The sequence below is a fragment of the Copidosoma floridanum genome, unplaced genomic scaffold, assembly GCF_036245765.1.
Source record: "Copidosoma floridanum isolate Cflo_tuat_1 unplaced genomic scaffold, Cflo_Japanese_pri ptg000020l, whole genome shotgun sequence".
NCBI lineage: Eukaryota > Metazoa > Arthropoda > Insecta > Hymenoptera > Encyrtidae > Copidosoma > Copidosoma floridanum.
In genome coordinates this window covers 2,131,766-2,159,185 of record NW_028321897.1, presented here as the reverse complement: position 1 = coordinate 2,159,185, position 27,420 = coordinate 2,131,766, and the positions used below count along the sequence as shown (strand labels likewise).

The following is a 27,420-nucleotide window of genomic DNA, read 5'->3' as shown; positions in this document are numbered from 1 at the left end:
TAATATATGTAAGTACTTACAAGCGAACACGTAGAAAACAATATTTACTGTAGTTAGTTGTTATATGTATATACTATACAGCATCTTATTACAGTTATTACCTTCAATGAGATGCTTGCCTCGCCGGTGAATATAATAAACTTTCGGAGTAACAATCAGAGGTAACAAAAATATTGTTCTGATGACCAAACCAAGGACACACGGATATAAGTACGCTAACAGAAAACTCTTTTCAAAAGGAGCTGCAAACGATAGCGCGGAATATCTACCGCCAGGCGCGGTTACCACTTTACACCAGACTGAATTTTCGGCACTAGATACTTTTTAACTGAAAAACAAAAAAGTCACCATATAGTAGGTATATCCCCTTCGAGTCGGAAATTCTCGGATTTTTATCTTTAAATTCAAACTTCTACTTTTTGTTCTATCAGTAATTCAGTAGTGTATTACACAAGGGTGGGTTTAGATGATTAACCTCTCTCTCACTCTTATGAGCTTCAATGCCAGTCTGGCAGACTCCCAGACTCCATCTAAACCCACCCTTAATTATTATAGATATCGGCTTATTCGTACCGTTTTACCATCAATGCAATTTGTATAAGTACTGCCTACTGCCATCAATGCATTCTGCATGAGATTTATTTTTATGTACGGCATAAAAAGTACGTATACCTAATTTGTTTATTTTCCAAGCTATCTAATAAGGCATTTACTCAGCTATTGTAGATGTATCATTTAAAGTAACGAAAGTTATCTTAAGTAGGGTGACATTTTAGGAGGCATCCGATTTATATACATTTCAAAGGTAATTCAATCGGGGAGATGGTCCAATAAAAAAGTCATAACCCTAATTCTTGAGTGTCAATTTTAAGATGCTGTTGCAATCGAAAAATAAATTAACTAAGAGTGACTGCTGTTACTTAACTGTCACATTGCAGTTAAAATTAAAAATAACTGGACATCGAAGAAAACGCATAACGCTCTGTACGTATTTAAGATCAAATCTTTCCCTTTATCCTTTCAATTATGTTACAATGTGAATAAAAACGTGTAGGGTAAACTTGATTCATTTAGCTAGTGTAAATAAAAAATTATAATCTTTCATCTCAGGAATATTGCTCCAGAGATCTCTGCTGTGAATTGATTGTATCATGACAAGATTTCTTTCACTTTCGATCATCAATTGAAAACAAACATCAAATGTTAATATTTTATTGTACTGCAATTCTCTTATAGAGGAAAACATTGTCTACAAAGTAATTGAATTTTTTAAGCACGTACAACCCAGTGTATGAAACATAATATTGTCCTTAGATTCAAAATAAAAAACCGTTTTATCAACACTTCCCAACAGTTTTTGCTACTTACAGTGTTTGAAATAAAACGCTCCTCATAAAGGATATTACTATTTTTATATACAACTTTCGTGGTTTAACCTGCAACAATCTTTTGAAAAAAGTTGTGAATTCAAAAAAATGTCCTGAACATCAAGAAATCCAGAAGACTATTTTAATTATTTGCAAATGCAGATAGAAGTTGAGTACAACAAAACATCGTACTTGCTTCTGTAGGGAAATTGCCTCTTCTTGAGACATAGACAGAAGCTACTCAACTGACAATAATACTCATAACATGTCTGACGACACCAGAATGAAACATTTTGTTTTCAAATAAGTGTTTTTGTCCTAACCTTCGTTCAAACAGGCATAATTTTATCTTTGTGATGACAATGATTTACAAATGAAGTAAATTTTATTGATGCTTATCTAATTTTTTATTTTCAAGACATCGCTTTATACAGGATGATAATATTTATATTAAAGATAAATTTGGTTTTTATCATTCGATGACAGTGAACATTTTTTCACTTTCTTACAAGTACAGACAATTGTACGTATACTGATGATTAAGTTTTTCTTATGGTAAAAAATATAACACTGCAATATACACTATTTCCGTCGTTAAAACTATCAGAATCTGATCGTTAAATGCATAAATTAAAATCTTAAAGCGAATCTTATTATAAATGGCACACAAGTACAATACAGAGCCGGTAATTTACTTAAAATACTCTACTGTGAGATATTTGGGATGCAATGAATTTTACAATACATTATGTTGAATGAATAAAACACTATGACAAAAAAAAAGAAAGCCAATTAGACAAGTGAATTCAATGTCCTATGTATTCAGAAGTAATAAACAACTTTATCCTAATCGGAGAGTTTTTGTAATGTTTGAAATTTGGCATTGTGGAAGTTTGAACATTATTATAATATGTAGGTAATGTCGAAAGTAGAGTCGATTCCAAAGTTAAAGATCTATAAAAATCCTTTTCAGTAATCGACGTTTTAAATGTTAAAATTTTTAAAGATCTTTGATATAAGGTTCTTCTTAGATGCGTTAAAATTATAGTTACGCACAATTGTACTTAAATATAAATGACTTAAGTATAAATTATTTTATACTATTTGTAGTTTTTATGTACACTTACTTAGTAAAGTATGAAAGAAAATCACAATATTGAATGTTTGGCCATCAAACTAATAGAAATACACAAGTAATAATAAGCTTATCTGAAATACAAAAAATTACGGTACTCTTACTATTTTTACATTTATGATTTGTATAGATAAATGCTAAGGAAAGATACGTTATTCAGCAGTTGAGACGAATATATGAAAACCAAAAAAAAACAATAAGAATAATAATAATAATAATGACGAAAAACGTGAAAATTGGGCCGTTTTAAAGAAAATTTTAGTTTCTTCCTCATTTGAATCTGCGAAAAAAGTAAATACTGATTTATGCTTATTATGCATGAATGCACTGGCATTTACATAGTCATCAAAATAAAGTAATGAGCAAATTGACTGAATAAACTATTTTTTTGTTTTTTCTGAATCGTTAACGCGCATTCAATCAATTTTTACATGAATTGACTTGCAAAAGTAACGTAACTCTCATAGTAACCTTGTTTGTCAAATAAAAATACAGTAAAAATGTCAACCATTTCCATTAAAAGAACAAGTACTAACCAACAACGCCAAAAATATCAATCTTACGCTTCAAGGTAAGCTCAAAACACGTGAATAGCTGAAACTTTCAGACACAATCAATAAAGAAAAAAAAAAAAAAAATGTAAAAAAGAATTAGGAAAAAAAAAAATAAAGGAAAAACAGCGTTTTTTTAATACTTTTTCTCGAGTAAATAATCTTTCTTTTCCGCTACGCGACGCAACACTTACGAACGACTGCATCTCTTTTCTCGCGAAAACGAAGAAAATACACTTTTATTTAGAATTTAGATATAGCCAACGATCACAGACACATTACACCGCCTTACGTTTTATCCTTGTCCTTTTTCGATTGCTCTAGCCCACCTGGCTCCCCTTTTCTCTTTGCCACGACCTCCCCGACCTCGTCCTCCTGCTCATCTTCCTCCTCGACCACATCGCCCCGCTCACTTCCCACCCTTTCATCTCGATCGTTTCGCTTGGAATCGTCATCGGCGAAGCTCATACTACTGCGGTTCGACTGCTCCTCGGGCTCTTCCACGATGTTCTGCTCCTGCTCCAGAAAGTCCGTGGGCACGAACTCCATGTGCTCCGCGTCATCGTCCTCGTCATCGTCGTCGTCATCCTCGTCGTCGTCGTTGTTATCTGCAATAAGGAAGCAAAACTCGCGCTCAGCAGATCGGTTCGCTTTGGTCTCAAAGTTAATCGCGCGTGTGTCTCACCGTAGTCGGAGCCCGGATCGGCAAGCTCCGTATTTTCCCCACCGGGGTCCTCTTCCTGGTGCATCCTGATGATCGACTCGAAGGTGTGCCCGTCCGAGCTGTCGTCGTCGTCCCGAGGATGCGGCTGGTACAGGTGGTCGCCTGGGCTGAGGGGAACGTCCATCGGCTCCTCCTTGACGGCTGGTGTGTCGACGTTACCGCCCTCACCTCCAAGGGCGGCAGCAGCGGTGACAATGTTGCTGTTCCCACCACCACTGCCGGCTCTGATTTTGGAATCTCGTTGTTTACCGATCGACGGTGTAACTGGCCGTTGCAGGCGGATTTTCGTGAAGGGACGAGCCTCGGGCGTGTCGCCGAGATCCGCCTTGCGGCGTTTGATGCCGCGTTTGAGGATTGACGACGCGTAGGGGGTGCTGGTAGGAATGTGGTTACGGGCGTAGCCCAACGGTATGTTGGGAAGCAAGTTCGAGGTCGAGGTCGATGGTTTGTCTTTGGTTTCGGTGCGCGAGCGGTTAATCGAGTGGTGAGCGGATGCCCTCGGCTGGGGTATCAGCAGAGGAGGCTTTGGATTCTGAAACCACAAATTCCAACTGTTAGTTTTATTTTATGTACTGCGCATTGCGTAAATTTGCTTTTTTTTCTCACATTTCCACAAAATTCGTTATCGAAGGGAACACTCGATGAATAATTCATTAGACTCATTCTCGAGGTATGAAATGATCTACACGTGCAAATTTTAGTCGCAATTGCAAAATTAACATTATCGGCACGACTTTAATATTGACGCCGATGAAAATATAAAAATAAACAAGTTCGGTACCAAGACGCGTATAAAACAAAAAAAGAAAAGTGGGCTGCCCGCATGATTTTTAAACTCGAGCAAGAGTTAATTTGTCACAAAAAAAGGTAGTAAAACGAAGAATCTAGAGTTTCCTCCTCACCTGGGTGTTGCTCGGACCGGCGAGCCCCTTGACTTGTAGGGTCTCGGCGGCGTTGAGCAACTGGGGCAATTTGTCGTGGGTAACGTTGACCTCGCCCCTGTACATGAACTTGACGAGCGCCTCGACTTCCCAAAACTTGAGGTCGCGCATCAGTATAATGGGGTGCTGGCAGGGGTTTTCGCGCAACAACTGGGCGAGGTAGTCGCTGCACGAGGACAAAATCATCTTGTGGCACTTGAGCGAGCGGCCCTCGCAGGCGAGCGTCACGTCGACAAATTCCTCGCTGTCCAGCAGCGATGGGAAGCTGTGCTGCATGTTGCTGTGGTAACTGTTCCACCTCAGGCAGACCTGTGGTTCAGGAAACGTACAGTTTTTAAAAGAATTGCGCTTACAAATTTTTTTGTTGCAAATGTAGATGTATTTGGCGTGTCATTTTATTTGTAGATTAGTGAATGACGATCAAGTGTTTGAAGGAATAAAGTACCACAGATTCCCAATACTTCCAAGTGTTAACTTTTTACGCCTAGGCATAAGTGATATTTCACGATTCATAGTTTTTTTCAAAAGCTTGTTAATTGCTGGTTCAATTACTTACTCTTCATAACACTGACATCACTTACTTTTGAAAAAAAAAATACATAGTAAAAAAAAAATAAATAATAATAATAAGTATTTGAGTTAACGAAGGAATGATTCAAGCAACCAGAAAGTTTTCATTACTTTTTTCAAACGAATAAAACAGTGTCTGAGTAAAAAAAAAAAAAATAATAAATAATAAACTTGACCAAAAACCGATTTTGCTTTTCTTAAAGTTATTGAACAAAACGAAAAAAGAAAAAAATTCACCTCGGTAGGCTGCTGCGGCAAGATCGTCTGAGGCAGCTGTTGAAAGTTCTGCAAGCTGTGTCGCACCGCTTGAGACGGCATCTTGGCGGCACTCGACACGACCGGCTTCACCTTCACGGGTATCGATTTCAGCAGCAAGGACTTTTTCGACTGCCCCGAGGACTGCTGCCTTTGTTTCAGCTGCTGCTCCTTTTGCTGCTGTTGGGCGGCCTGGACCGTCTGCTGGATCTTTTGGGCCTGGCGCTGGGCGTTGCTCTGAGGACTCGTCGACGTCAAAGCCGGCGCTATCTGGCGCATCTGGCGCACGAGGTTCTGCGTGGCCGCTCGCAACGCCTTCTGCTCGTTGTGCTCCTGCTTGTCGTTCACAACTGCAAAATTTGTTTTTTCTCTTTATCATCGACTCGTTATCACATGCCACTTGCGCAAATGACAATGAAAAATATGATTAAAATATACAACTATAGTTACAGGCAATGAGTAAAATGAAGTCTTTTTTTGGCGGATGGACTAATCTATTAAAAGGCTTCTCTACTTATATATCGCTGATAAAAAGGAAAAGGTTAAGCTTGGTAAACAAAAGAACGATGAACACATATGGAAACAGAGGAGCAACGGCAGAGCCACAGTGGACAAGAGAGTGTGCACCCTGATGCTCGTCAAGATAAGCCCTTATTTCCATATAGATTTTTCACCCCACAGGTATACACACTAGACGGGCATTGATAGAAAGAATCGACGTCCGTTAATGTTGCCGATAGATTTTGCGAGTCTCGCAAGGAAAAACCTTTTTCCAAACCAACGTCGCATCATGCATGAAAAAAAAAAAAAAAAAAAAAAAAAAAAAACCAGCAAGTGAGGGGTTCCCTCCCATCACGCAGAAAGACAAGGCTGGCGGATGATTTACCCTGGTATCTCTTGCCGACGAGCCTGCCTCCGTGATGCACCCTGAGATGCCGGTGGAGATTTGTGGTGCCGCACTGCCTGGGGTTGGCGCCACCCCTGACAACCACGGCCCCGCAAATCCTGCACTGGGCCCTCAGCGGGTCGTTGGAGCACAGGTCAAAGTGCGCCCACACGGCGCTCGGGTTAGCCATGGCCCTTAGGCTGCGAGAGTGCGAGCGCACCCTCGTCAGTATGGTAGGGTAAGTCGCGGCCCCCGAGCGGCCCGTCTGCTGCAACGACCCCTCCGCATCGGCCAGCTGCTGCTGGTGCAAGTACTCCGCTTCGTCGTAATACGAGTCGTACGGCTCCTGCTTCAGCGGCAAACTGTCCTCCTCCTCGTCATCCTCCTCCTCCTCCTCCTCCTCGTCGTCCTCGTCCTCGTGGTCCTCCTCCTCCTCCTCGACTTCCCTCTTCGTGCCCGGTGAAGCGTTGCCAAACGCGTTGTTGTTGTTGCCGCTGCTGTTGCTGCTGGCGCTGCTGCTGTTGGTGCTGCAGTTGCTCCCGCTGCTAGTTTTCCCGTTGCGCATGCAGGTGATGGTTTTCCCGGCCCGTTTGCTCTCGACGCCGCATCCTGCCGCCGACACCGCCGACGCTGCCGGGAGCATGCGGCTGCTGCTCTTTATCGACATCCTGCGGGACCAACAGATCGTTCATTGGAGAGAGAATCGGTATTACACTCGATGGGTATGGTTCATCGGTTTCTCGCTTCGCCTTTACACGGCGAAGATATACTTTTTCAGATTTACACACCCATCGTTATGTGACGCCCAGTGGCACAAGTACGTTATCATACCGGTTATTTTACCCCGCACCTTTACATCCCCATGGGACCCAAATAAAACGATCGAAAACTGATGTATAATAATGTGTCGTATGGTACCACGGTAGGGCGTCGGAAACGCCCGCGCTCGCTTACCGATCTCTGACTAAAAAAAACAAAAAAAACATGGAGATAGAGCACACCATTCCAGGGCGATCGGCACGCAGCACAAGTACACACCAAAAGAGAGGGAAGAAGAGACCCATGACCGATCTTTCGGGCGGAAAGAGCGCGCGCGCGCGTGTGTATATGTATATAAAAGGAATCGTGCGGGCGACGTTGCCGGTCTCGGCGAGCACACATGTACATTATCCGCGCATCGGCACGAGCGCCGGTTTCTATAAAAAGGCCAGCGATAATTTTCCCCGGCCGCGCAGCGCGTACCACGTATATATCGTATATACACAGTTGGTGCGTTAGCCGGTGAAATTCACACGAACGGCCCCGCGTTGCTGATCAGCGGGTATCTTTGTACGTACGCTCCATATATACGTATACGTGCCTCGACACACGCGCACACCTATACCCCCGAGATGTTTTAATTGTCGTGGGCCGGTTGATCGAGGGAAATTAAAGCGCATATGCAACAACAATATATATCGCTGTTAATCCCTGACGCGTATGGAGATCGGTTGACATCCTAGATACCTATACTATTTTTTGCTTCTTTAAAAAAAAAAAAAAAAAAAAATGGCGCTGTATATGTACGGTTTTACCCACGATCGCGGGGGACAGGGAGTGTGCGAGCGGATTGTTCCGGTTCGTTATTGCGGGTGACGGCGATTATCGGGAGGCCAGAATGTATTATACACGTGTATATAATATACGGACGAGCGAGCGAAAAAGAGAAGAAGAAAAATTCTGATTGATAAAGCGTGTGTAGGTCGGACGAACTAGTTTTCGTGCCGATCTCGGTGATGCAAGTATACCGATTTCACCGAACCCGAATGGCTCAAGTTTTTTTTTTTTTTTCGCTCGAAATCGGTAACAAATTTCTACGCCGTGGCTAATAAAGCGTCGTCGCGGAGGTGTACACTCGCGCGCGCAATACCGATGTATCGCCCAAAAATAACCTCAAACGATAAAAAAAAAAAAGAAAAAAGAGCACAGTGGCGGCCAAGTACAAGAGTGCTCCGGTATTTCAGCTTGTTAGTTCGCGGCCTCTTCGGGCGCATTAAAAAAATTGTCAACAATCCACACGTCGCCGGTAAATGTGTAACAATATAATTCGCAACGATATAAATGTATACCATGGATGGAGAAAAAGAGGGGCCGATCGGAGGCTGGTCGGGTGGAAAACGACGGAGAGAGAGAGATGCACGTGCGTGTAAACAATACGAGCATAAATATATACATATATACACACGTTAATAGGGGAGAGGGGGAAAGTGAACAAAATATACGTACGCATAAACACCGCGAAAACAATGAGCTTTCGGAAGGAGAGCACTAATGATTAAAAATATGTATTGAATAACAAGAGCAAAATAAAGACGTTCCTCGAGAATGCCCAAACTGCAGGCAATGTCAGTTTTGTGTTTTGCTTTCGGCTACTCGTATCCACATATATATCTTGTGATGTGTATAGGTACAAAGAATGCTACCGATCGCTTCTGCACGATCGGTATGTATTGTACATCGTCCGATGATAAACATCATAGCAAAGAGTCAAGTTTGTTGACTATATAGGTATAAGTATCTTTCAGGTGTAAGTATAATGTATACTCATATATACCGTCGTTAAAACAAGCTCCAGACTTTGCGGGATGCGCCTCTCCTTCCCTACCTGGTATATATATATTATTCGAGCGCGACCATCACACACCGTCATCATCTCTCTCCGCACCAGCCTATCGATTTTTCTCGAGGAAGAGAGCAAACCACATCTCCCTCTCTCGCACACATGACGTACATATACATGTGTACACAATATATATATACATATAGTTAGATGCGCACATGTATATATACGTGCTGCAGAGCTTCGATCAAAAACAACAAACTTCCGCGCAATGTCCTTTTCGATGTTTTACGTAAGAAAAGTAGGGTAAACGGAATGCAGAATATATCGGTACACCACACACGCAACGCTGCTTTATATACTACGCGGGGAGGGCTCGCTTCCGCCTGATTTTTTCTTTACCATAGCAATATGTATGTATAGTATATAGGGTATACCCGTCTCATTGTACTGTTTTGGCTTGGATTTGTCATTTTTATACACATTTGTGCCGAAACGAGGAGAACAATGGGTAGGTATACGCGGAATCGACGTAACGGCAAGACGCGCGAGGTTACCAGTACCGCATCCATACTTACAGCCGCCTGCACCGCGAGAAAAAGGAAAAGGAAAAAAAAAAAAAAAAAGAGGAGCGGACGCACGACTCGCCGAATAATCGTTATCGGCAAAACGGGCGCTCGCTCCTTCCTTGTCGCGCTCGCGCGCGCGCACCGCGTATATGCATCGACATGTACGCTTGTACGTGTATCTATACATAAAAATTCTTGTATACATGTATACGCGGGACTCTTCTCTCGTTCTCTCCCGAGCCGCGTGCGCGTTACACATTTTGCTTTTGTGTACCTATACGAACGGCATCAGGTCGGCTGTTATCGTGTACTTATCCCCCGATTTCGAGACATCGGCGTATATGTATATATACCTACACCTGCCCGCACTGTGCAAAGGTTGTAGATGACGTATACACATCACAAAGAAAGAAAAAAAAAAAAAAAGAGAATCGTTTTCGAAATCGGTAACAGAGGAATGATAAAACAAAGAGTCCGCGGGGAGAAAGGAAGAAGAAAGTGAGTAACCGCGTGCACGCAAAACACATCCGTGATCATATGTACGCCCATCATTTTTATTGTTTGCTCTCTCTCTCTCTTCTCCCTTTTTCGTTCCGTCTTTTTCTCTCTTGGCCGTGTAATGTACGTGTATACCGATGCGCGGTGCGCCGCTCGGTATTTACTGTATTACGTGTATATCCCTATACACCTCGTGCTCTGCTGCTGTCGATCTTTATTATGTTAAAAAGTAGTCCAATGGAAAAAAAAATACAGCTATCCGCGTGTGAAATTATCATTTCACCCCGTATGTTTTTTTTTTCTTCTTTTGTTCAAAATTTGTTTAAAAGGGAATTGTACCAAACTATATTATGCTTAAGGAGATCGATCGGACCACACATCTCCGATCTTCCTCCTGACGACCTTTGATCGCGCATGGTTGAAACGCGCATGGCCAGATTTTTTTTTTTTTTTTTTTTTCTTTTTTGTTCCAGGTACACGTAATGATGCATCAAAACAAACTGAGTATACCATAACGCAATCACTGCCGATTCACTCTTTTGACGCACCGCGTACATTTGATACTTCGACGCACTCCCCCGATCGCGCGTAATCGACTATAATAATGACGATTTGACGACACACACCAAGTATACATACGTATATACGTATATGTACATCACCCAAAGTCAACATGCATGACATACCGATCGTTAACCGGTAACGATCGTCTCTAGCCGCATGCACGTATACACTCTTACAAATCACCCATCGGCAAGTGGAGCACGGCTAGCTACTAGAGTAACACCAAAATAAGTTACGGATTTTTTTCTGTGCGATGATGGGCAAGGAGGTGATAATCAACGATAGATAATACAGATAGATTCGATGGTCGCGTCTTCCCAGCACGAGGGATGTACTTATATAGGTGATGTATATAACAGCGAGCGATCTCCGGTACACAAAATACACTACGGCAACCATTAGTATACATATATACTTACTTACGCACACGCAAACACTCGCGCGCGGGGAGCACAGCAGAGAGATGAGATGAGCTTTTTATTCTCTTTCGCACTCGCGCGTTCTTACATATATATATATATTATCTAGCTGTATGTTATTGGTATATATGTATATATTATATACACGAGGGAGAGCTTCCCCTCTTTCTCTCTGTGTCGCGCGCCAACAAACTACCGTATATTACAGTATACACTCATACGGCGAAGCGGTAACAGAGAGAGCTAGAGCAACACCACCACCACCACCACCGGAGAATATATATAAAGCCCGGGGGGCTCCTCCTCGCCTGCTAGTTGCACTTCTCGCGGGTATACCAGCTATACGCGATGTTTATTTACTTTTTTTTTTTTTTTTTTTTTTTTTTCGTTCCCCAACAACACAGCCGATGAGCGTTTCACTTTATTTTTTATTTTTTTCTCTTGTACACTCTCACTTGTGATTATACGTATGGGTACACTGCACGAGGTAACTTCATGTTTGAGAGAACCGATGATAATTTGTAATATTGTGACGGACAGCTCTTCCGCGCGTCCGAACAACCTACCTATCCTGCATGTACGCGCTGCACTACATAAAAATATGCACTTGTATCGCCCGAACGACCGTCGTCGACGACAGTAGCGCGCTCGGCTCGGGTCCGGGAAATCGAGAACCGTTTTGCCTGGCTCCGATGCTCTCTCTCTCTCTCCACCGCGCGCGCCTCGGCCGCACTCTCTCTCTCTCTCTGCCGCCTGGCCGTATATATTATACACTATTGTACAGTATATACGGTATATACAGCTCGTCTCTCTCTAGAGGGTGCGCGATCGATTTTCCACCAGATGTTCCTCCCTTCCTGATGCCCAGTAGTATACCTACACTTCCCTCGCCGCTCGCATGCGCTCTCCTCTCTCTCTCTCCGACGCTCGCTCCGTCTCGCTCTCCTCGTTTGCAGATTTACAATGCTCGGCAAGAGTTGACGATACGTTCCGATAAGCTTTGCAGAAAAAGATTCGGGCCCCCATCAGGTGTTATTATATACATACATGTACACCTATATATGCAAGAGAGTGCCATTGAGGAAGGAAAGACCGGTAACGCGCGCGCACGTATACGTAACAAAAGCGAACCGGTCCCCCCCGGGTCATAGCCGATCTCTCGGTCGTTCTTCTCATCTCCCTGATTTTTTTTCTTTTCGTTCCTCTCCTTCTGCTATGTACCCTATATACACGCGCGGTCCTCCCCTCAGTCCGCGTCTTGGTTTTTTTTTAAAATTTTTTTCGCACAGGCTAAAGAACATCGGCTATATGTACACACGAGGAAGAATCGATACGAGAGAGGAGCGCGTTATTTGTCGTTGCTTCGGGTGCAGCCGGTTCTTCTGATGCGCGCAGAGCGTGGCGTTCCGGTGTCGAACGGGAAAATCGGCACCGATCGTTTGACCAACTCTACACGGCACGTTACATCAGCTAACGCGGTACACGTACAGCAGGATGATAAACGTTAACGACGAGGACGTACGGAGTTTGTCCCCCGAGAGAGAAAACGGGCGCATGCAAAAATATATAACGCACAAAAAAACACTTTGTACCCATACACACGCGCGCGCCCGCACACACATTTATACGCCGCGATGGGTTTGTTGGCATGCACACACAATATTATACTTACAATTAAGGTATCGGGTGATATAACGTGTGTGCACCAAAAAAAAAAAAAAACGACGTCTGTTAAAATACTGCACTGAAGGAACGATGTTCTTGTACGCACTGTTTGGATTGAAAATAAAAAAAAAAAAAGAGAGCAATGGCACCGTGCTCGTCTGCGTGTATACACGATTATCGGTTTTGTGCCCGCGAGCCGAACACCCGGCCACGACTAAAATCGAAATCGGTGGCCGAGCGAGCACGAGCTGATGATGCAGGCCGAGCAGCGCGCGCCCAGGCACAAATATAAAGAGAGACGCACGAACACATAACACACTAATACGTGTGTGTATGTATATATATATGCAAGCATCCGTGCGACTATATATACACATGTATATGTATATGTATGAGGCGTCTCGAGCGCGCGCATGTGCCGCGCAACCGGCGCATGACGCCCCGTTCACACTTCGGTACATATTATATACTTATAGGTATAGGATGTTTTTTTGGTGATGATGCCTCTCCTCGCTGATGCTTTTGTTGTTCTTGTTGTTGCGGCTGCGGATGGCTTTTGTACAATGTTATGTTGTACACGTGTATATTATACCCTTGTGCGTGTACATGCAATATTGTTGTTTTTTTCGTCGTTGCGGTTGCTCGCGGAGATGACCCGCGCGCAAGTGCAGGGGACTCTGACGTGGGAGGACCCATGTACTTTTATCTTCATTTTTTTACTTCCTCACTTATTCTTTGTGCAATGTTATCGAACGCATTGGCCTGGCAGTTTGGGATCGGTATTACGTATGAGTGTGTCGGTTGATGGGCTTTGACGAGAGGATCGGTAATGAATCGGTTACACTTGCGTCGTGTGCTTGTGGGCTCGATTGCCTTGCAAATATTGTACTTGGAGAATTAAACGCTCATTTTCGTTGCAATTTTTTTCCATTTTTAAGGTGGGATTCCATACGTTTTTACGACATAACCCATACTCGATTAAAGATCGGTGTACACGTTTTACGTCCGAAGCGTAAGTGTGGCTTCTTCGTTGTTTGGAAAAGTAGATTAAAAAATAATTAAAAAAGAAAATCTCTCCTTATCAAAGCTAAGATTACGGGTAATTGTTTTAATCTCGAAAATTGTATTTCTTCATCTTTAATGGCACTTCGTAGACAAGTCCTATACGCATGACTGGTAGGTAAATGGCTACCTAATCAAGAGACTCTTTTTATATTTTGAGAGGAGAAGAACACTTTGATTTTCCTTTACCATCGGTTTAGTTTGTTAATGTTCAACGGACGTGTCGAAAAGTAATGTACAAAAGTTCCCCCCCTCCCCTCTTTTTTTTACGGTGTGACGACTTTGCAAGCGCTTCCATTACCGAACTTTGATAGGTATGCGTTTTTTTATCCGTATCAGTTTTTGTTTATGCCAGTAAATACACGTGTCTAGCATAGTTTTTTTTTTCCTAATCCTTTCAGAATTCTAGATTTTTCCTCTCGATGTCAGTTCGACTGTGAGTTTGCAACCACATTTAATTTCGATGAACTATAACTATGGCCATCCAATGGTCACACAATAAGGAAGCAAGTAAACGCTTATTCGTTCCACAAATGTTTGTCATTGTTGGTAAAGGTACCATCTTTGGAGTTGCAAGTAAATCGACATGCTTTTCAAACTACTGCACTGTCAAGCGTTTAAAAAACAAAGTGACAGCGTTGGAAGTATACATGTTAAAACACAAAAGAGCAACCCTCGATTGTTTATTGTCTTTTTCCTCTGAAAAACCTGGATTCACAGCGTGAGTTATTTTTTTCTTTCCTCCTCGATTTCCTCGCAGCCCCATATCGGCCAGGAGGAGCCTGTTACGCGCTCGGTAGCCACCATCAACCGTAACATATGCGCGATGCGTGCAACATCTTTATAATACACCTTCCACCCGCCTCGAAACGGCCGATGGCCGCGTCGCACAGGAAGGGAGAGAAAGAAAGAGCACCACCGAGACACTTCTCAGCCCCTACCTCCGCCCTCAAATCCCACACGTACATACACGTGTATATATATATATATATATATATATATATATATATATATATATATACTTGAACGCGTTTTTTCCTCTTTCGCTATCCCGACTCTGCCAGTCTGCATGTCTACCTTATATATTATATACTTGTACGAGTCTTTCTGTAAAGACTCGCCGTGTATATATAATATATATGTATACACATACACCGCGAGCACGCATCAAAAGCTCCATTCGCCCTCCCATCACCCCCATGAAGTAAGGCTGGCTGGGCTCTCTGGCTCCTTATTCGCATACATACAAACTTTTGTAATCGTACATATATATTATATACATATATAAAAGTGTAAGTACTCGAGCATATAAGTGCATGTAAAGCTATACTCTTTCTTCACTTTCTTGTGCGCATTGTGTATACATATGTATGTGGGTGGGGTGTAGGTATATATGTGCGCTGCGCGCAAGACTCCTTTTCATGCGTATTATAGATCTCTTCCTCGCGTATATACCTACTCACATGTATGTATACCTTTTGTGCCCAAACGTTTGCTCCCTCTTTTATGCTGGTCCACTGTACACGGTACGACATTTATATGTGTCGCGTATCTCCGCAAGCGCACACTTACACGCGCATGCGAATAATGATGTGTGGGCGAGGTATTGGGATGAAGGCAAAAAAAATGCTTTTTTCGAAAGAAAATAATTTTTCTGATCAGAGGATGTGCTTGTATATTGGACGACGGCTGAGCGTATATAAGTATACAGCGTGGGTTCTGATGCTGAATATCCTCTATATGTACCTATATACTTACGATGGTGCGAGTGTATGCTGCATGTTTACCTATTTTATTTTTCGAGAAGTCAAAATCACGTTTTTACCCATTACAGTTAAACGATATATTGCGATAAAGTGATCCTTGAAACGGATCCCCAACTTTTTTTGAGTTATGTAGGATTTTAGTCCTTGCCATGCCGCTGCAAAGCTTCTAAATGACGTCAATTGTTTGAAAAAAACATCACTATATAATTTTATGGTAGTATTTACAGTATTCAACTTTTTTTTTATTTGACATTTCAAGGATCTACAGCATACAAAAAATAATAATTTTTGCACCTCGAGAAAAAAAAAAAAAAAAAAAAAATCAAGCGCTACAGTATTACATATTTCGCAGATGTACATTTTTTTGCGATAAACGCATCAACACCCATCACTAATCGCGTAAGTGTATATTATACATACCTAATAAAATCTTAAAAAACCACACAACGATGGCATGGGTTTTTGTGTAAAAATGACTACGGCAGCACTGTAAACCGATCAAACTCCCTTGTTTCAGTATTTTTTTTCGTTTTCAAGCCGATTTTAACTGCGTTTAACTATACATATGTACACAACGAAAGTTGAACAAACGTTTTGTGAGTTAAATTGGTCTCCGTCCGACCTCGGGTGCCATAAACTTTTCTTCCTCCGGGCCGTCTATAAGTGATTTTTACAGAGTACAAATAGCGTCGATTTTCAGAGCTAGCCCAGGCATATTTGTTGAAAACAAATGAAAAAAAAAAAATTCCCTATTATGCACACATCGAGTACACTCACTAATACTGTGTTGTTACTACCACTCTTAATGATAAACCATCGCCGCGCAACCTTGCGCGACCAATACCTACAGTCATCAGCGTCATCGGCACACGAATAACAATCGCCGATGTAAGTACAGATACTACACGTATTTCCACCAAGGCCGTCGAATCGTTCCAACAAATGTACATATATATATGTATATACAGCGACATGGCGAGCAATGCACGTTGACAACTTTTATTTGCATTTGTTTCCTGCGCGTGCATTTTCCGGGGAGTATCGTCATACCGATTTACCGATCGGTCGTACTACCATCAACTCGCTGCAATGCATATATTATGTAGGCGCTACGTTATACACTTGACCCTTATTTTCTTTCGACTCGAGGTGCAAAAAGTTGGGCCGCTCCGATGGACACAGCAACTTATACATAACTCACGCAGCGGTAGCCGGTGCGATCGCGGATTTCACTTGGATAAGTACTATTATGTGTGTCGGTACACCCGCGACTATCGCGTAAATGTTTCCTTTTTCAAGCTCGTCTATAATTTTGCGTCGATGTATCGATTATAATATCGACTGTTATATGTATGTGTATGTGCTCGAGATTGAAAACAACCAAACTTTCAACACCTGTTGGCGGTTATACATGATATACATATTATACGTTGAAAAACAATGTTTCACCCTATACTTCACTGCCAAGTATTGCCATTTTAACTATCGCAGGTTAAATTTAGAGCGACTGAAAGAATAAAATTTGGAATATCGGTAGTCGGGTAATAGAGAGAGGGTAGCCGAGATAACGGTTGGAGAAGCGTAATAATTCATCCGTTGGTTTAAGAAACACTGTTAATTCAGGGAAAATTTTCGCCCTCAATTTTGTAGCGAGATACCACTCGATATCCTTTTATTTAGCCAAGCCAAATTTCTGAATTTAGCAGTTTTATGATCTCACACCGTGTGGGATAAACATTGGCACTTCAAGGATCGTTGGGTGTTCACTATAGAGTCAAATCGAATGAAATAATGGCCCCTCTTCGAAGCGAGAGAAATCGATCGTCGAAGCGCTCTCAAAGTAATTTTAAATACGTAAAACAACAAACTGCGATGCCAGTAACATTCGCGCGACATCCTAATTAGGTGATCGTGCATATAGTAGTCCATAAGTTAATTAGTTATAAAACAAAAAATGAATAAACTATATACCTATACCGAAATGCGCAATCTATACCAAACACTTCGAGTGCTCTCAGACTATACATATATTAATGTTATCTTCAAGTACTTAACCATCAAATCTATGGCTTATCTGATCGTATCAACTGTTGGAAAACAATCTCGTGGAGCTTTTTTTTCGAAGATGGCTTGTCGGAGAGCTTGTAGTCGCCTTGGCCAATTTTGACAAGTCCTCGCATACAGTCAAAAGTGAAACTCTGCTTTCATCCCTGACCCCATCGATTTGTTCCTTCGTATACCTGGACTGTCGATCCCAATACCTAATTCCCTGAAAGTGCATGTCTCAGAATATTGGTTGTATAGCAGGTCCCGAGGCCGCTAGCTCATCCCGATTGCACTGCCCATCTGGGCTCGTCAGTACGTCCAGTTCTGCCCTTTGTCCACTACATCGGTATTGATGCAACTGCTCATGTACACTCCCACGTATCTTAACTCGATTGCAGTAAGTGAACCGATGACTATATGTATACGCATACACCAACGATATGCAAGCATTATAATGGCTTTGATGTAAATAGAAGCAAAATAGCCCGGGATGATTTATATGGGTGATGACATTTTTTTCCTCTGGTGAATTTTATTACAAGTGTTAGAACTGACGGTACAGAATACGGTTTTACTAAAAACTTTCGGCTTGGGTCGAGGTTTAGCTTTGCGAGAAAAAATGTGGTATCCAATGATTCTCGTGTGTATAGAACACGTTACTTTGTACTAGCAAACACCACTGCGGGCAATTTTTTGTTTTTGTCCCAAGTATAAAATATAAATATAAGTACAGCGAATGAAAGTACTTATATATATACACGTGCCGAATCTTTGTCACGTAATTCGAGTCGTTTGATATTTCTCATACCTATTAACGAGTAGTTCATCCGAAAAAGATTGGGTTGGATGATATTATAACGTAAAAAAAATTAGCGATGAGTTCGGCAGGAGTTGTTTTTACCGGTTATCGTTTGATTTTACGGCTACATAAACTTTTGGATAATAAATTGACGTTTGCGTTTTGACCATGAAAAGGTGTGTACGTCAACGAATCTAATTAAAAGTGATGCCAACCACGTAACATATACATGGCTGCGATGTAAAAGACAAGATATACACAGAGATGGGCGTGACCGCACACCGTAGCCTTTGCTGCTGTAAGGATCTCTCCAAACGAAGGTTCGTGCTGCGAGCAATTTGTATGATTCTCGTAGCAGTTTGTATCCAATAGGGATGTTGGGACTCGAAAATCAATGTTTGCCAAAAGTACGGCCTCATCCCAAAGTCATAATGTTACGGCTGCATAGGTCACCCGATCGTTACGAAATTTGGAGTTACTCGATCGAGCGGATGTCGAGTCACGGTACCGGGAGCGGACGTTTCCGAAGCGAGTCATCGATTGCTCTACATATTCCCACCGGTCCGCAGGCACCAATCACGTGGACTATAGACGGATTTAAAAGAAAAAAAGAAAAAAAAAAAAAATGTCGAAACAAACGATCTTGGTCCCGATTTCCGAGATCGGCCGAGTCCACCAGCGCGAAAAATGAGGGGAGAACAAAAAAATTGTCGAAAACGAGCTTCTCGCCGTCCACAGCCATAGTCACAGGGTCCAGAGCCTCCCCCTTCATCTCCCGGATAGAAAGAGGGATGGATGCTCGACGCTTTCTTGCGCCACGCTCTCTCTCTCTCATACATCACGTATGCGTACAACACGACCAACAACCCCCTCCCTTGGCCACTCCGGGACGAATGAAAAATGCACACACAGACGTAAATATACATATATAAAATCGGAAAGCAGTTTTTACACAAGGGGGCTGTTACGGCTACCTCGGGGGGGAGCATTGCTGCGGAGCAACTACACAAACATTACACACGTATAACCCGAGCTACAAATAACACACACACACACACACACACATGTATGTAGGTATACACGCAGGGGTCGTTCGGTCGCTTGCTCGGGTCTGTACCTACATATATATTATATGCTTAACGATCGGCGATACCAACCGAGCGGCGTATATAAATATATACACGGCTCGAGAGAGGGTATATCGCGCGTGTTCGCACACACATACACACGTATGCGTAGTATACATATAATAATATACGTGGGACAGATATACATATTGCGTGTATAGGTATATATATATATGTAAGAGAAGCTCGTCGAGCCTGCAGAGCCGCGAGCAGCCCCCTGGAATATTGGTATCGATCGCGCGGCCTTCCTCCCTCTTCTCTTATTCCCCGATTCGTGGGCTCTCGCGGCCATGAGAACCAGCGGGCGTCTGTATATACCTATATACGTAACATTGGGTGTGTATTCCGAGGTGGCGGGGCGCAAGCGCGAACCCTAATGATATCTCGGGACGCGCCCGGCAGCGATCGGTTGAGAGAGGCGTGTATATATGATGGATACAGAGTAGTATAGGGAGAAAGCGAGCCGGCCGGCTGCTGCGGTTGTGTTGCCACGCTCGTGTGTATTTGTATATATATAGACGGATACGTGTATACATGTATGTATGTATACATTTTGTGCTTGTATCCACTGTACCTATGTATATAATGTACAATGTATCGCGCAGATGTGGGGTGACTCTTCCGATTTTAGATCGGCGATACGGCACGATTCGCCGCGAGAGTTGGGGAGGGATGCTGCTTTTTTACCATGTATGTGTATCGGTGGTGTGTATGATAAGTCGGAGCGTGGGAGTATATAATATATAGGCTCTCCTGATGACTGTGTGTATATACATGTTGGAGTTGGGATGAATTACTTACTCCGGGCTGCTCGGAGGAGTTGTTATGGTGACACACCGGTCGGTAATTCGAAGGCGAGCAGGACTTTTTTTTTTTCATTTTCATTTCGAAATGGCTTTTTCATCGACAAAGTGTACGTACACGTAGAGAGGAGAATTTACTTCCTTGGCGAAATAAAACAAAAAATGTCAGCGATAAGCTCGGTATCATTTTTTTTTATAAACCTGTAATCCTTGAGTATACCAAAACGTCAAGATGAGTCCCAGATCACCGTTACAATCATGATTTCACAAAGTCTATCACACGGAGCTTGCGAAACTTTATGCAAATATTATATATGTTTAGTGCCATTTTTTCATTAAAATTGTCAATTTATCGTACAATGGCGTTTTTTACAATGAAATGCTATACTTATCTCCAACATTTAAAACTTGAATGTTGATGCACCTACTCTTGAAAATAATGCATATTTTTTGTCGCAAGAAATCCTTCAAGGCCACATTGAGGTTGTTTTCTAAGCGGTAGGCATTTTTATTGATCTTTTCTCTTATGTCCAAGGTGTACCAACACTTGCATGTCACGTCCACGGTACATATACATGTATACAAAATTCACGCATCTGGAATGTATTTTTCGATTTTTTATTTGAAGTGCAGGCAAAATCTTTACCAAACCAATGTTTCACTATCATCAGGTTATAGTTTTTTTTTTTTTTTGTTTATCAAAACTTTTCCAACGAAGCATCAATCATCTTTTTCTTAGCTGGAGTCATTGACGCGAAATTTATTTTTTAATTCGGCACTCTGGCACTCAGGGTACTGGAAAATATTTTTATCAGCTTCTTTGGCAGTTACGGAGATACACTGATACCGAGCTCGTCAGTTACCCTTGGGGCTGTAAAATTTAGATACCATAATCACTTTCTGAATGATCCACTGCAGACGCTCATCAGAGATGCCCAACCCAAAATGCTTATTTTTTCCGTCCTAGCTCTGGTTAGTGGTTGTATAATAACTGGAAATACCATTCGAGTACACCTTCATTTGTGAGAAATAAATCGTTTTATCAACGTAGGTGTACATAATTACGCTACGAAATGGAAACGTCGAAAACGGGATTAGGCGGTGATGGGATTGTCTTACTCTTCGCTCTATTTTATTGCATTATTCTACCACAACAATCTCCATAGACTTGCGCTGGCAATCACCCTGCCAATGTCTCATGATCTTGCGTTGCTCAAGTAAACGTTTGCTCGATGTATCTACTTAAACTTTCCATTTTTTTCTCACCACTTGTACTGTTTGCCGTTTCTGTGTTTACATGTTCTTACATAAATATACACGACAGTCCCTGCCACTTGACTCGCTTCAGTGGTCCTACGTTTGCTTAACTTTCAATTATAAGTAGCTCCACTCATTATTGCGTACTAATAGCATGTACCTCATCTCCTTATCTCCGTAACATCGGCTCTCGATCATTTTTTTTTTTTTTTTTTTCTTTTAAGCTCTCCATTATATATTTACACGAACTATTGATCGGATTGCCTTCCAATAGCTTCATTATTTTAACTATCACCTCATCATTCGTATATTCACGAGACCCTATTTTTTTACTCCCTAAACACACGCATTGATGATTTTTTTTATCTCTACCTTCAAACCTCCAAACATCTCTACCTTTCTTTAACAGTTGCCTATCTTCCCACGGTATATGTTCCTATATTCTCGATTCCTTTTAATTTATTCGTGAACCAACAGCCACAGTATACTTTTAAATTATCAGTTGTCTTGAATTTCTTGCTTTTCTTTTTAACATTCGTCTTTGGGGGGTGGCCTCAAACAATGACTGATGGTAAACTGCAACTAATTTATTTACTTGAATACAAATCACGATAAAAGCACGCAGTGAGCGCTTTCGTGTGTCAACTAGTTTTCCCTCGCCACGAGCGCTTCGAGGACTTCAGCCAACTCGTACACTCAGCTAATATCCAATGTACATTTTCCTACCTCGTGGCGTTTTTCGTGCACATTTGCACCTTTGGTAGGGTTCAGCGCGTATAAGCGCCACATCCAACTGGGGTTGCCCTACGATATCTCGGGCCGCAAAATAGCCCCGGTGGCGATGGCGCTTCTGCGAGGATATAGTTGTCTTCATGTGCTTAACCTGGTTGGATATGGGCACCAGATGCGAACTCCATTTTTCCTACTAAGGGCGGTCTTCCTATCTCTAGTTACTCATCGTGCTTATGAGTGTCCTGCTTTTGTATTTGACACTGTGGCCACATTATCTGCGACCCTTAAGTCAAAAACCTTTATTCCATATGAAACCAGGCCTCTCGCCCCCATCTCTTCATTCCCATTCTTCTTTCGAGTCTACTTGGTAAGTAACGAAAAAGCTCGAGCATTATGGGCATTCCTATCTTTGATGTTTCCGTTATAACTTCATTTCAAGTGTCCGTACGTGTTTCCTTGACTAATACTCTATAGAAACTTCACTTTGATCCCTTTCATTTTTCCTCAAGTGTTTTCATTCTTATATCCAGTACTGATAAAAAACTTACAAAGCATATGGTGTCGTCTTTCGATGTTCTCGAAATCCTGTCTTGACGGCTTTCTTACAGTTTATTCTCTGGATCTAGTCGTCACATTCAGGAGTGGGTACGACCAATGTATGGAAGTGCCTCGCAATTTTGCCAGAGCAAAAAGTGTAACCACTTATAAATGGGCTAAAATTTTTTGCGTAACTTTGATTTGGATGTCTAAGCTGATGGTTTACACTTGGACAAGTTTCATTAAAAGGAAAAATTTTGAGAGCATTTTCAGTGCAGCGCTCTGAGACAAAAAATAAAAACAGTTTCTCGCAGTAATAACTTTTTTAACATACATTTTACACGTTTGCATTCATAGAGTGAGTTACAGATCTAGCTTTTTTGTTTAATACATTTTACTCTGTCGTGCAATGCAGACGCTTTGTACAGCAAAATAGGTATGAAAACAGCGAAAAAACCGTTTTTTGCCTGTTACAGCAATAAATTCCAATTCTACAACAAAATGTTGAAGGTAAAGGTTGTAGAGCTCATCAAAATCAAACTTTTTTGTGCAGTAAATTTTTCTTTTAAGTGCCTTATTGACGATTTAATCGACAAAAATCGTTTCAATATAGCCAACATATTATTTTACACCGTCTATTATTTGTATGTCACATTTTTTAACAAAATGTTTAACAGAACAAGTATAGATCTTCTAAAAATACACCTTTTGTACGGACCAGTTTTGTCTATTATGTTGTTATAATACACTTGGTATCGAAAAACATTAGTTTAAATTCAAAGTTAGTATATTGACATTAATAGTCAGTTGGATGTGATCTGATAATGGTATAATATCGAAATTGAATTCTGTTATTCTTATAACACTTTTGGCTTTGGCACTTCGTACATTGGTACTTTCTGTTGGCTTTCTTTTTCCTCCTGTAGTAACCACATCTTTCACCCCAAGGAGCTTTTTAAAATGTCACTGTAAGTCTTCTTTTTTAAGTATCTGACCCCTTCTAATTCTTCTTTGGCCTAAACTATCTGATTACCTTTCAAAAACTCTACTCTTCTCTATACGTCACAAGTGAATAATAAAACAACATCGAATTTTTAAGATGATTATGTAAAATTTTAAGTTTGAATAATAAATATTTCTTGCGAATCGTTGCAATGGAATGGTGAATATGTGTTTGAAGTTTCAAACGTTGGAGCCCAACAAAAATCCGAAAAAAATTTTTTTTTGTTTTTGCCGTAAATAACCCAATAAACCAACGACAAGAGGAGTATAATACCGTAAAAAAAATAAATTATCAACATTTAACCAGTTTAAACACAATTATTAACAATCAGAGTAACATACGTATGAAACAAACCTTAAGCACTACACCTTTCAGTAATACATGGTAAAAAACAGCCGGAATAAATATTCCTTCGCATCCATTTATATACGTCAGGAGGTTTTTTTTTTTTTTTTTTTTTTTTTTTTTTTTTTTTTTTTTTTTTTTTTTTACAACTTCGTTAATGTTCTTCAACTCCAAACTGACGTTAGATACTCTTAACAAAGAGCATATTATCGCGTCTCTCTTAATTTAATGACTGTTGAGCATGAAAATAAATTCCATCAACACATTTTTCGATCTCGACAGTATATCCTCAATGTTTCAGAAAATAAAAAATTTAATCGACCCTTGAGTTTTACATTAATTTTTTTCAACACTTTTTCATGTACTATTTTCAACCAAACGTAATATTTATTTTACGTCTAATTTTCCAGTATTGTATCATAAATGAATACATATTTTGGATACTTAAATGCTGTGGCATGTTTTTGTGTGCTGAAGTGCTTACATCTGGAAGACTCAAGACGGTTCATAATTTTACAGTTACAACTTACAACTAACAATCAAAGTATAATGTATGGATTATACTTTTAGCGCGTGCGAATACAATATCATTACAATATCTCAATGAAAGATGTAAGTGAAATCATTACATCGACGTAAAAAATAATTTTCAGGTAGAATTTCTCCATCAAAGTGCTTTATGAGCTCACAACGGTAAAAAATTTTCATGAGTACAGAATAATCGTATGTGTTTTACAATTGTAAATCAAGTAATCTTCTAGCTGGGCTAATTTACAGTAAATCAATTTGTTTTCACATGAGTACTCAATAGTAAAAAAATTTCAGTACTTACCTTCTCAGTTTTACACTGAAAAAAAAATCACTTTTTACGCGATAACTTTAGAAACTGACGTTGTTGAATATTGATGGTAATATAGTGTGGTTTTGAGCAGGAGCTGATGTTGCATGCATGAGTTGGACATTTATTCGAGATCCAATCAAGTCCATGTGGCCATTGCATACTTTGCAAGATTTTATGTAATTTCTTTGCTGTCTGACTAACCGGGACAAATCTTGCAATCGATTTTTCCACCACATCCCGAACATGTGATCTTACACACGCCTTTGGTTTTCAAGACTTTTTGAAAGGTTAAAGAATGTAATGCCAGTTTTTGTTCCGTTAATTTAAAGAAAAGTAACGGGATCCACAATAATTCTTTGCCAAGTTTATCGTGCTTATAAATTATAGTAGCAAAATTATATGTTCAAACAAAATCAAAGTTTTTTTGCGCTTTAACGATAAGCATAATATATTTCAGATTGGCAAGTATCGGTGCAGTTCTCACTACTTTTTTAGAAAAGAATCGGGAAAAATTATTTACAGCATAATTTAACTGGCATTAGTTCGATTTTCTAATAAGATTTCACCCCTTTTCGGAAAACGTTTTACAACAGTCACATTTGACGTTACAGTTTTAAAAAACCTTTTGAAAAGGTCGCATTTCATGAGTTTTTACTCTTTTTTTCATAAAAATCTAATACACTGACTTTTCCGTTGTAATCGTTACGTCACAAAATGGCAGATGACCTTTTTTATTATAACCCCTTTGATATGGCCATCAAATGAAAATATAAGACGAAGGTAAGTCGTATCAAGTTATTCCAAATACACAATGGCTGCTAGAACTCAATTCCAGATTTTCGGAACTAAATTGCAGACCAAAAATAATAATTCCAGTCTGACTGAGATTAAATAAAATGGCACATCAATTAAATCATTTTTCCGTAGTTCTAATGAAAGAGTATTGATATAAAAGTATCAGACCATTTGAAAAATAGTTGAAAGACCTTACGAATTGACAAAAAACAGTAAAAAAATGTTTAAAAAGTTGTCGAAACAAACTTTCATTCACTGATCTAAAATGTAAAAATTTGGTATTTTAACTGACTAAACGGAAATTCAGTGAGAGTATTATAATATATACCAGCAATAAGATTATGAGAAATTATAATTGGACATTGGTGAGACCTGTAATGCCTGTTGCCAATAAACTCAATCGCACTATAGAACAGCGGGGTGATTGCTCATTGCCAAGACTTCATTTTACTTAGATTTAAAAATGAAAGTAAAACTAGTTGAGATATCGATAAAAATGGCATTTTTTTACAGTACTCACGGTCTTTTCTCACTGGATCTATGAGCGTCCCATCTGGAAATAAAAAAAAGTACAGGAGGGTAAGAATTATTTGTCGGCTCAAATAATTATATGTAAGAGACAAAACGATTGCAGTTGGGCCATTGTGTGACAATGACGATGTATCATACCTTCGCTGAAGAAAAGCTCGATGGAGAGACCGAGAGCGGCACAGCGTTGGCGGGCGTTTTCCGCGGCAATCAGATCGGGTGGGTGGCTGTGGCAGGTACGCACGTACGGTTGTTTGCACGAGGTGTCGGTGAGTAGGCTACCCTTGCAGTGCTGGGTGCGCAGGACGCAACGCCACCGGATGCTCGTCGGCTGGCGTTTGTGCAACGTGTACATGAAACCTCGATGGATGAGCTTAGGACCGCCTTTGTTGGACAATACCACCTGAAGTGAATCACGTGATGGATATTTCATCGGTGTGTTTGATTTTATGAAGTTAAGGAAAATTAGATTGTTGCTCCTTTCGGTATTTCGTTTTCTGAACTTGAAAGATTTTGTTGGAAAATTTTGTTTACAGATTTACAACAAATAATGGATCTGAAGTCAAGGACAACGTTGGTTTTGCTGTATTATAGTATTAATAATTGGTTGGTATCGGCGCGATTACATTGTCAAAGCAATTGAGTAATCGTTGGTATCTGTAAAGTATCAAACGTCACAAGTTTACTGAATATAAACGTCAATGATAACACTTGGAAAGGAGTCACGACATTTTCGTCTTATCGTTTCGGTAGAACCGATATTTAAATGTGAAAGTGTGTAGTGAAAACTTGAAAAATTGCCTTGGACGGATAAGTGAAAGAGTAACATTTGAAATATAAAGCTTTTGAAAATGTTTTCACGTTAAAGGGATAAAACAAAAACAATCATGCGTTTTAAAAGTATTATATCTTACATGAAAAATTATATTTGGTCCGTCAGATAGATTATCAGAAAGTAGCAGCGAATTTTTTATTTTTTTAATGTAAATATGTGTAAAGAGTTTTTAAACATTTACATAAAAATGTTAAGTACAAG

General features: G+C 40.6%; 1 protein-coding gene across 3 annotated transcripts in view; it reads right to left on the bottom strand.

Annotated features, from left to right (window-relative positions):
* Positions 1-1,634: 1,634 nt before the first annotated feature.
* Positions 1,635-27,420, bottom strand: part of LOC106642027 (uncharacterized) — a 28,474-nt gene continuing 2,688 nt past the window's right edge. For 2 of the 3 annotated variants that reach the window (XM_014356658.3, XM_089593846.1), the window contains exons 3-8: positions 26,526-26,787; positions 26,377-26,409; positions 5,526-5,893; positions 4,680-5,027; positions 3,739-4,309; positions 1,635-3,661 (exon numbers count right to left, since the gene is read on the bottom strand). In XM_014356658.3, coding sequence (XP_014212144.2) covers positions 3,342-3,661; positions 3,739-4,309; positions 4,680-5,027; positions 5,526-5,893; positions 26,377-26,409; positions 26,526-26,787 — 1,902 coding nt within the window. In that variant the 3' untranslated portion in view covers positions 1,635-3,341. Of the gene's footprint in view, positions 3,662-3,738; positions 4,310-4,679; positions 5,028-5,525; positions 5,894-6,429; positions 7,098-12,750; positions 12,801-26,376; positions 26,410-26,525; positions 26,788-27,420 lie in introns of those variants that run through there. The other variant, XM_014356656.3, reaches the window with a different exon arrangement.